The sequence below is a fragment of the Rhagoletis zephyria genome, unplaced genomic scaffold (assembly GCF_001687245.7).
Source record: "Rhagoletis zephyria isolate East Lansing unplaced genomic scaffold, Rhagoletis_zephyria_1.1 Rzeph_scaffold_01423, whole genome shotgun sequence".
Lineage (NCBI taxonomy): Eukaryota > Metazoa > Arthropoda > Insecta > Diptera > Tephritidae > Rhagoletis > Rhagoletis zephyria.
This window is the reverse complement of record NW_016158507.1, coordinates 86,917-98,255: the sequence shown is the minus strand read 5'-3', so window position 1 is coordinate 98,255 and position 11,339 is coordinate 86,917. Positions and strand designations below refer to the sequence as shown.

At 37.8% G+C, this 11,339-nt stretch overlaps 1 protein-coding gene across 1 annotated transcript in view; it reads right to left on the bottom strand.

The window, feature by feature from the left end:
• The window catches only part of smal (smoke alarm), an 82,079-nt gene that overhangs the window by 3,781 nt on the left and 66,959 nt on the right, over positions 1-11,339 (bottom strand). The window contains exons 8-10 of the mRNA XM_017617510.1: positions 6,654-6,875; positions 5,958-6,190; positions 1,297-1,435 (exon numbers count right to left, since the gene is read on the bottom strand). Of these exons, the coding sequence (XP_017472999.1) occupies positions 1,297-1,435; positions 5,958-6,190; positions 6,654-6,875 (594 nt within the window). The remainder of the gene's footprint in view (positions 1-1,296; positions 1,436-5,957; positions 6,191-6,653; positions 6,876-11,339) is intronic.

Below are 11,339 nucleotides of genomic sequence, written 5' to 3'. Positions count from 1 at the left end.
GAACTTTTTACCTAAATTTCTAGTTTAAGTCTACGGTGTCCTGACGATTCCTAATTTCTCCTTTGAGAGTTTGAATTGAGTTTGACATCTCTTAAAACTATATCAACCAAGAAAGAATATTTGCCTGGCGCAATCCTGCTGGATGTCCTTCATTGTTTCCCTTCACTCCTTCTTCTCCTTTAAATCGTATTTGAAGCTAATGTCAGGTAAGATCAGATCTAAATGGTTCGCGAGATCGCCACTTTCATGGCCAAAAGTGTGAAGTTATGTATCCGAAAGAAAGCAATGATGTGCCATGAAATATGCAAAAGTCTTGAGATCGGCTAGCCATCACCGATGAATACAATTCTCCTGTTGTGATAGTTCCTGCTCGGACTTTATCTCCGCACATAGACAATATGCTAGTGATTCGGCCATCGACGCCTGCTCCTATGCCCTCGGGATTTGACGAGCCATCTATATGAACATTGCAGAGTCTAAACGTCTCAAACGCAGGGTAGGGCAATTTAAGTATTCCTAATTAAAAATGCCATATCTTCTTTATTTAGCAATGCATCTCGTAGAATAAAAAAAGGGTTGAGAATTAATTATCTTAAAAATTGATTCAGCGGCTTTCAGTTAGACCGTCAATGGCCTGTTTTTTGTTTAATTAGACCCCAAAGTTCTGACGTTCAAAATTCAGCTACGTTTTTGCGAGAGACTATCAATTTGTCTTACCATAAAATATTCGATATTTTTAAATTTAAATTAAAAATTATTATTTTTTGAATTCGAGTGATTTTCAATGCATTTCGAAATAAGTTTCAATACTTCGAGAGCCCTTTAAACACCATAACTGTTACCCATACCCATACACATATACTTGTTCATATAAGCATATTATACATAAAACAGCCAACACCTTATTAACGCACTTTGCGGCTTCCCAATTTGGAGCGTGCCAAACATTACTTTTGCCACCCTTTATTTTATGCCAACTCATACACTTTATTCATTTCATTACTTCCTACACTTTACTTTACTTCAATTTCAACCTGCAGTCATTTTGCCCTTTAGCCCTTTTTTGGCTGCCAATACATTTCAGTAAACCCCTATCCCATTTTTGACCACTTATTACTCCAGCAACTCAACCGACCAAGCAACCCAATTGCGGTTCATGTGGTTCTACGATTTTACTTACAATTTTGTAATGCCTTCGCCTTTTAGTTTATGACATATGTATGTATGTATGCAAGGGTGTACTTTTGTTCTTAGTTTTATTATTTATATAAGCTTTTTGTTGTTGTAGGTACATACCTGTATAGTCTGGCGTCATATTACATTGTAAATCATTTACGGCCGCATATCCGTTAACACCGCTCGTATACATATTCACATTGAATGGCTCATGATAGAGACTATTCTTGCCGATGGAATCATTATCGTCGACGCTAGCCTGTGTTGAAAGGAGAGACAGCGAAATGAAGGAATTAATAAAGATGACGTAAAACAATAGAGTATTTGCATAAAAGGTTTATATTGTTAATGTAGGTATGTACATACATACATATGTATGTATGTGTATGATGAATAGTTGAAACTATAGAAGGTAGAATACTAAGAATGAGAATCGAGTGGTGAGAGTTATTATGGTATCATAGAATCAATTTAAACTTTTTCAAGGAAACCACAATTTGAAATGAGTCGGAAAGATCTACGCGTACACTCGTATAAGATATGTACAGTATTGGCCAATACAATAGCACCCCCAATTCAAAGTGATATTGTTTTCCACTCATGTTTATTTATTTATTTTTAGGAATTTTCAATTAAAATTCAGTTCATTCTCTTACAAAACCCATATAAACTCAAGTTTAAAGCTTTGTAAAAACCTACGAAAAATTTCAACAAATTTTCACCCCAATTTGTAACTTTTTTCTCCGAGGTGTTAGTATTTTTTTGAGTACGCAGTTTTATAGCCCATTCAATTTTAGTCTAACAAAGTGCAAATTTCAAGTGGCTAAAAATTACCGTTGATTTTTTATAATTTTTTTCGCCGAAGGTGTTGCGGGTTTCTTCCATATAAAAATACATTCGGTTTATTCGTTATATGGAAGCAAGTTCGACAAAAAACGAATGGACAGCTCCGCCAATTACGGCAGCGTGTATCAAAACCGCAATCAAAAAATGAAATTAGATCGCGTGTGCATAATTCATTCTGAAAAGTGAAATTAGGCCGTGAAAAAAAATTAAAATTGGCCGCCAAAGAAATAAGAAGGTTGCCTTTATTCACGCGCTCTTAATTCCATCCACCTTAAATCAAGGAATCCATAGTAGTCCGATTAATTAGTAATCGCACTGCACATCTTCCAGGTAGAGGGTTTGCCAACAAAAAGGCGGCGGAGTTAATGCGAAGTAACCGGACCAATAGCCGAGTAAAGTGACTCTCTATTGACAGTCAGGCTTCAAAAAGGGTATTAACAGGTCTATTCTGCGCTGGTAACATACATTTTGTAACCGTTAATTAAAGTGTCTGTCAATTTGCAAACCTTTTTCGCATTCTGTACTCTCTTGTAACCGTTAAATTTGGTTACCATCTCATAAGCTAGTAACAAAATATTGCCCCGTGAAATATGCAATACATGAATTTCCACAAATCTTCATAGCTGAATTGCTGAATATTTTCACTGCATCACCAACGTACCTAGAATCGCGGTAAGAAGAAATGGTAACATTTTTTGGTAATAAAATTTTCCGGTCACAAAATCTTCGGTAACGTGCAGAATAGACCTGTAACGCACAAAACTTTCTAAAGAAGTGCGCTATAGTGTAGAAAAGCTTTGCCTAATTATACGCCGATATGGAAGGACAGCTGAACGGGGTTCCGGTGCACAGAGGCAACATTGACCACGAGCAGACAAACTGACCAAGAAATGCCCCCAATCGTCAGACGCACCAACGGAAACACTTATACCTCATACATATAGTCAGAGTCAAAAATATGCATTCCCTTCAATTTTTCAATTCGATTTCTTAGAAAATTCCCAGCATGCAGTTTTGTAGCAAGCTTAAAGCTGCTTTTAAGCCTCTAAATTCGGACTGAAAATGAGATGTCAATCATATCAGAAATATCATTAATATGACTCTTGGGAACCTTTGGTGTAATACTGGCACCAGAAAAACCACAAATAATTATTTGAAATGGTCAGACAGTGGGGTGGGGAAACTTCTTGTCTGAGAGGGTAGGAGGACGCCTTGATAGATGTGATTACATGAGACAATTAAAGGAGTTGATATGGTCGGCACATGCATCATAGACGATACACTGTGTAGATAAAGCTTGCTTGCAGTATAAGCATAGTACAGAGCATTTTCTTTGAAGCTCTCCGGTCTGCGCCGGACTCACATGGTCGGATGTATGGGAATGGACGAGCTACATTTTCTTTTCCTTCATAAAGTTCTAAGATTCATAAAAGAGTCTGATAAGTTGTAAGTTTGCGGAGAAATATTGGCAACCTATGTCTATCTGTTTTTAGCTATCCTCTTAATTCTTCCGCTGGGCCTTAAGTACACTGCGAAATTGTCGGTATAGCAATGGAGTACCTCTAGCATCTGCTGCTTAGCAGCAGCAAGAAAAAGGCAACCGAAATTACTGCTGATATGTTCAAAAGCAACATACATACATTCACCTTCTGCTACCACTGAACCGCGATTAGGCTTTATAAGATAATTCAGACGACAACTTTCAGACAAACTACAAATATGCCTCCTTTCTCCTTTGTTCCATTTTCTGCGGCAAGTTCTCGAAACTGGCACATAGTACGTACACCTGTTATCGCTTTGAATCAAAGTAGCTTTAAATAATCGCTTCAACTATTTCCATTCGTCATAAATTCACACATTCTTCTTTTTCCTACTTTATTTTTTACTCAGCCACATATTTCCCTTGGTCACATTTTTTCTTTGGCTTAAATACCACCATTAACTAACTTGGACTTTTGAAGTTAATGCAGAGTATACATAATCCTGCGAGCTAAGCTTAAGTAGTACAACATGGGACTTGAGCAGCAAAAAATTACACTATAAAGCCACTAAAATGCATTAAAGTACAAAACAAACTATTTGCTGCGTAACGCTAAAATGGAAGAGGGTAAAATGCGCGCGCCGTATTGTTGCTATATAGCTCACTAAAAGCACACTACATACTAGTTAATAGCACAGCAGAAGTGCCAATAAAGAAAATCGAGCGCATAGAAATAAAATAGCGCATGAAGCCATATAAACTGGCACAGCAGTGGAAGTAAAAGTATAAGAATGGAAAAAATGTAAGCGAAAGGCCAACTAAATTGTAGTTGAATAAAATGGAAGTAAAAAAAAAAATAAGTCTGCTACTCAAATAAAATAAAGTAGAGGACATGTAAACACATAAATGAACAGTCCGGCATACCTAAGTATGTAGGGATGTACGTATGCACAATAGGGCGAATCGCAAAAAAAGTTACTGTTTGTCCTTTGGATTTATATTATTACTATATTACATTAGGGTGCCTCACCGAAATGCAGTGCAGATTTGGCACTGGAACTATAAGATCTATTATAATTTAAAACTTCGGGGAATTTTTTTTTCGGGAAAAATATTAAGATTTCTGTGAGTTGGACCGATTGATAAATAAAACTAGATTTTTTAAACATTGTTTCTCAATCTCATTTTAGATGATAGAAGAGTCTAAGCTTAAAAGGTCTGCATTAAATATTTAAAAATTTTATAAACGGAATTAAAATACTATGGATTTTGGTCTCAAAATATACATAATAAATCGTATATGATAAAAAATCGTATATATTTTCTGGTGAGGCACACTAATGAGCAATAGTGAGCCTACATTTTTTGTTTCGTTTTTCTTACCGCAATGTTTCTACCAATCTACGCAGTTGATGTTAGATGAAATGAAACTATATATTTAGGTCTCCAGGATGATAATTCGCTATCCGTACTTTCGGTTCCTAAACTAATTATAAAAAATATTCATCTTTTGTTCTATGTATATACAGACATTACACCGGACAGTAGGTCCGTGTACACTTCCGAATCTGAATTTTTTTTCCCAGGCAATTTTGATTTCTTTTACGATCGTTTTTTTTTTTTATTTTACAAGCTTTTATTTTCTCATATCTTCGGCATTAAGAGCCGAATATTAGAGTAAGATATATAAATTTCCTTGTCTCGAAAAGAAAATTTTTGTGAATCATTAACCTCAAGTGCCCGCTTCTAGTATTTACACACCTAATGTCAGTTAATTTAAGATTGCGAAATATCAGTCAACTTTTGCTAAAAAGGTGTTTCGATTTAAAGTCAATTTCGAACTTTAACCTCAAGTACCACATTCCAGTACATCACCGTAATCACCCATCATCCATGGCTAGCTCCATCCATTCCATCGAAAGGCACGTGGAGAGGTTAGGGGTTCCCCATAATGACTGCTGTAGAAGCTGCTGAAATAAAAGAGAGCCTGAAACCTTGCGGCACCTATTGTGCGAATGCCCCGGGTTCTGTAGAAGAAAACGGAAGTTTATGAGTTCAGTTTTTCGAGGGTTTAACCGGCAAAGTCAAAGCAGGAATAGGCCAACTTTTAGATTTCGCAGACTCGACACGTTGGTTGAGGTGGGAGGGTTCCCACAATCCGCGTAGTATCAGCCACTTCAATCTAACCTAACCTAACATTTCGGCCTACGTAAAATTCAAAATAAAATAAAATTAAAAATAGCGCGTAATTCTGATTTTATTTATTTTTGATTTATGTAAAATATCGCCAATTTTGATACCTCTTGCGTTAGTGAAACTCAAAAATTTTTTTTCCCATAAATGGGGGGACACCCTAATATAATACGTACACATGTACGAGTATATAATAAAACTATAAACCAGTTTGTATGTCATCAATGTGCATTCATTGTCTTTACTGTTTTTAGCTACTCACCTTAATGCCACCGCCATTTGGTCGATGCTTATCCACATTGCCGCCCAGCGTATTCGGATTGAAGCTATATTGGAATGCGTCGAGGACATTGCTGCCGCGTGCACGCTTCGTACGCGTCACAATACAGAATATGGCGCCAACGAGAAAAATAATTATCACCGTTAGAATAACAATAACAATACCAATTGAGAATTTCTCAGATGGTTCCTGATCGATGGGACGTGGGGCAATTACTGTGTGGAATAGAAAGGAAAATAATACGAAATGAAATAAATGTATGTATGTATGTATGTATGTGTACGTGTAGGTGGATAGTAAATGGCAGCCATGTGTTCAAGGCAGTGTACTACAACACACTTACACACAACATACCCATAAAAACTCATACAAGTATTTGTACTACACAAAGTGTTAGTTGCATATGCAATTTTGCACCATCCTTTCATGCATTAAATTAAAGATAAATATTTAAAGGGAAAATAATGTTTTCAATTATTTGCCAAGCGCGCGCACTTAATTGTTATATGCAACTACTTTTTGCTGTAGCTTTTATTCGTTTTATCGTTGTCCTCTTGCAAAACAATCCTCCTCATTTACGTTTTTTTTCTTGTGTGCTTCTTTTCTGCCATTAACTACCCGCTTACTGCTAATTTTTATACCACCTTGCCATTTTTACATAATTTCAGTGTCACTTACATTGTGGCCCGTTATTGTAGCCGAGGCCAGCGCCACCAGCGGCGCCTGCCGCCGCACCTAGGCCATCACCCATACTGCTGCCGCCATTCATAGTGCCCATTTTGCCCATGCCATTCTTTTGACCGTGATGATAGTCATTACTTTGTAATGGATATTCGCGTGTATCCTGTGGCAATGTGGCGCGTTGCTCGGACTCATCTGTAAAATTTCCCACGGCCGGCACTGTAAGCAAAAAAGAGTGAAATAAAAGTGTTAAATTGGTTATGGGCTGTGTGGGTGGAATTAAAAAGTATAAAATGGAAGTGGATAAATACATACATGAGTAGCATATTATTATTTGNCTTTTTGTTCTAAAATCTATTTCATATACATATGTATGAGAAAACAGGTGGCGGGTAAAGGCCCTCCAGGTCCCTGGGTTGCTACGGCCCTGATGTATATAAGGCAACTCTAGCTAGTGGATAGCGTAACCGCTTAGCATTCATTTAATTCAATTCATAAAAAGGTTATTTAAATGCTGACGTTTAAAAAGTTTGCGGTCATTAATGACTTAAATTATATATTAAGGAATGGAAAAGTTGGTAATTTCATGCAATTATGCAGACGTACATACATGCATACATACATGAACAAATGATCACTATATGCATACATACATATGAATGTATTATTGCGTGTATGTGCATTTATCCTTAGATCCAATTAGAAATATCAAAAAGCATTTGCCAACTCCTGTGAAGCAATGAAAAGCAGACATTCGTGAAGTGAATTGTCATTTCAAAAGTGAAATAGACAAAACCATTTGGGACAATTTGAGACAACACTTGAGGCAATTACCGCCCAACAAATTGTCACGCACAACAAACACAAGCCAGGACATAAGCAATTGCTGCTGGAGGTTATTGTTTAGGAAAGGCAAAAGCAGCTGCCGGTCTTGGCTGCTGCTGCGGGTTACGTTTACCCATTGCGACTTCATTGTTTGGCAAATAATAAAGGATGTCAAAGGATGTGAATGCAGTAGCCGAAAAGGGGAATATACCACCACAACGCTATTGTGGTGAGGAGCATGGAAATAAATGAAAGTAAATAATAAGCAGTACGACGCAATTGCCAAAAATAAACACTTGAAAATTTTCTAGTAGTCAAAAGAAAACAATAAATAGAATAATGCAAAAGAAATGCACGCAAAGAGCGAAAAAAAGAGTCTGAGAAATAAGTAAATTACAAAATAAATAAAGAAGTAAGATAAACAATGCATTCAAGTGGCTGCAGAGGTGAAAAGATGGTAACGCTGCGGTACGAACGCACAAAAGCTACGCCATATTGCCTTAAAAAGGTATTTCTACGCAAACCCTTGCAATGCAGTGGAGTGAGTTGTTGAAAAATTTAAGTGCGCTCATGAATAAATAATTCTGTGAAATCCATGTGACGCAATTGCAAATCACAAATGCTATCAATACACTTTTGTTATTTACTATTTTTATTTTTTTGCTTCCTGGGAAAGCAGCACAGTTAATCGCGCGCGCATAAAAGGATGCAAAGGCAGTACGCACAGTTGACTGCAGACAGCAGCAGTTTAGCGCGATTTCGTCGTATCGCAACAGGGGGCCGCAACCGCAGCGTTTGTGAGTACAAAAGCCAAAAGCAAGGTAAATTAGTAGTTATGAGAGCAGACGCAGCGAAAAAAAAAACGCAATGAGTTAAGCAAAAAGTAAATAAAAAAAAAAGAATCAGTTGGAAAAAAGTGAAAAAATTCATATAAAAGCGAACACAAAGCGCGTCGCACGTTAAATAGACGCACGCACTTTGACAAACAAAAACGGAAAAAATCCGAAAAATGAAAGAAGCTGCATAACAAAGCAACAGCGACAAAATAGANGCAGGGGGCCGCAACCGCAGCGTTTGTGAGTACAAAAGCCAAAAGCAAGGTAAATTAGTAGTTATGAGAGCAGACGCAGCGAAAACAAAAACGCAAAGAGTTAAGCAAAAAATAAGTAAAAAAAATAGAATCAGTTGGCAAAAAGTGAAAAAATTCATATAAAAGCGAACACAAAGCGCGTCGCACGTTAAATAGACGCACGCACTTTGACAAACAAAAACGGAAAATATCCGAAAAATGAAAGAAGCTGCATAACAAAGCAACAGCGACAAAATAGAGGGAAACCGCAGCGTTAAAAAATTAAAATTACATACGCACATTGAACAGCATACGCGCAGCGGACAGCAAATCACAGCGTCCTTTTGTTGTGGTTTGGCAGCGATATAAAGGCGAAGGATGTACAGCTGTTAAAAAAGGATATGCTTCATATATACCTACTTCAGCACTCTATGTACCATAGAAATTGTTGCTGCTCATGCGCNTAGCGGACAGCAAATCACAGCGTTCTTTTGTTGTGGTTTGGCAGCGATATAAAGGCGAAGGATGTACAGCTGTTAAAAAAGGATATGCTTCATATATACCTACTTCAGCACTCTATGTACCATAGAAATTGTTGCTGCTCATGCGCATACGAGGGGCGGTCGAAACGTTTGCGTAATCCAGCTCTTATATATGCAATACACAACTCATCAAATACGATGTTTTAGTCAAATCGGTGAGAAGACATCATCAATAATAAAACTTCTGAACCACAGCTCATTTTGTTTCCCTCGGTCTTTCTAAATATTGCCGCATTTTATAGAATGGCTTTTCAAGCAGAGCTAAACGCCATAATGGAGGACGCTCTGAGGCTCGCACTCGACTCCGCCACTCCAGGACGGCCTATCGCAATTTATTCTGACAGCCAGCCTGTTAATCTAACCTAACCTATAGAAGATAGCATGACGGAGTATTAGTCAGAGCTTACAATCGCTCCTGGTCACTGGGCGACCCGACGAAGCACGCTACCGAGTTAATTCCGTTCAGTGACGCTTTGCTGCACCTCAGACCCAAAGGGCGGAAACCGAACTATTTTAGATTGTAATTTACTCTGTATCATTCAGTGGACAAACTGCTTAAAATCAGTGCAACACTTTTTTCCAGTGTCGAATTTCAAGGAAAATTACTTAGATAGATAGATCTGTTGTTCAGTTCTACAATCCCCAGAAAGTCTTAAAGAGCTTTTGGAGGTAGGGTGAGTATGTGCTCATACTTTGGTCACAGTGACCACAACCATATCTCTCCTCGTCTCGACACTGCCTCACGCTCAAGGAGCAGGCGTAGTGGCGTCTCGTTAACCGATTTCTAACTTGTGCAGAGGTTCTCTTGGTCTGCAGAGTTCCATGAGGATGCTCGTGACAATCCTGCGTTTATCCTTAGGCTGAGGCCACGCAATAAGCAGCTTAAAATTAAAGCATATGATAAACTATTGAAGTGGCCACAACATTGAGCGACATTTCTGAATAATTGGGCGGCGCCGCTCAGGAATAAAAGCTGCTTATTGCGTGGCCTCTGCCTTAGGCAGTTTAATAAGAAGACTATATGTCATCATGTTGTATATATCTTAGTGTTGTATATCTGACTATATGACTACTATATTTCATCATGTTGTAAATATATTCATGTTGTATATCGGACCAAGAGGAATAGATTGTAACAATGCAATGGTCCTTCGCCTTGTCGGCAAATCCAAGAAAACATATTCTTGGAAATGTGCGAATCAAAGGGAAACGAATCGTTAAATATGAGAATATCATCTACGATCGTCTTATAATGTCTAAGGTCAACACAAGAAAGATGCCGAGTATTCTCGGACCACATCAGAAGAACAGCGCGTCGAGTTTTCCCTCGAGCTTTTAAATCTGCGTGGCAAAGGCAAAGCTGGACTGGAAATGAAATTTAGTTTTATAAGTTTGNTGAAAATTACTTAGATAGATAGATCTGTTGTTCAGAAGAACAGCGCGTCGAGTTTTCCCTCGAGCTTTTAAATCTGTGTGGCAAAGGCAAAGCTGGACTGGAAATGAAATTTAGTTTTATAAGTTTGAACTTGAGTTGAAGTCAGCATCACCGAGCAACTTCAAGGTGTAACGCTTTACTAGAAAGATATTAGCTGCGCCTTTTTTCGCAGTTAAGGGGTATATTGCTTTGCTATTTTTAAGAAAAAGGTGACAATATTTTATGTAAAAAATTATTACATCACACTTAGAGGGAGTATCGATGAACGAGGGCATGACAAAATAGCTCCTGGAGGCACAAAAAATCGCTCGTGTTTTGGGACACACGCCACTGTTGGTAAATATAAATTTGAATTANGCAATATTTTATGTAAAAAAATATTACATCACACTTAGAGGGAGTATCGATGAACGAGGGCATGACAAAATAGCTCCTGGCGGTAGATATAAATTTGAATTAAAAATACAACGATTACGCTGGCTGGAGCATGTTTTCTAAATGGTCGATGGCGCTCCATTGAAAAGATCCTNACAATATTTTATGTAAAAAATTATTACATCACACTTAGAGGGAGTATCGATGAACGAGGGCATGACAAAATAGCTCCTGGAGGCACAAAAAATCGCTCGTGTTTTGGGACACACGCCACTGTTGGTAAATATAAATTTGAATTAAAAATACAACGATTACGCTGGCTGGAGCATGTTTTCTAAATGGTCGATGGCGCTCCATTGAAAAGATCCTTCGACTTGGCACCCATAAATATACCACAAAATCTAAGGCGCCCACGAATAAAATGGAGGATGAAGTGA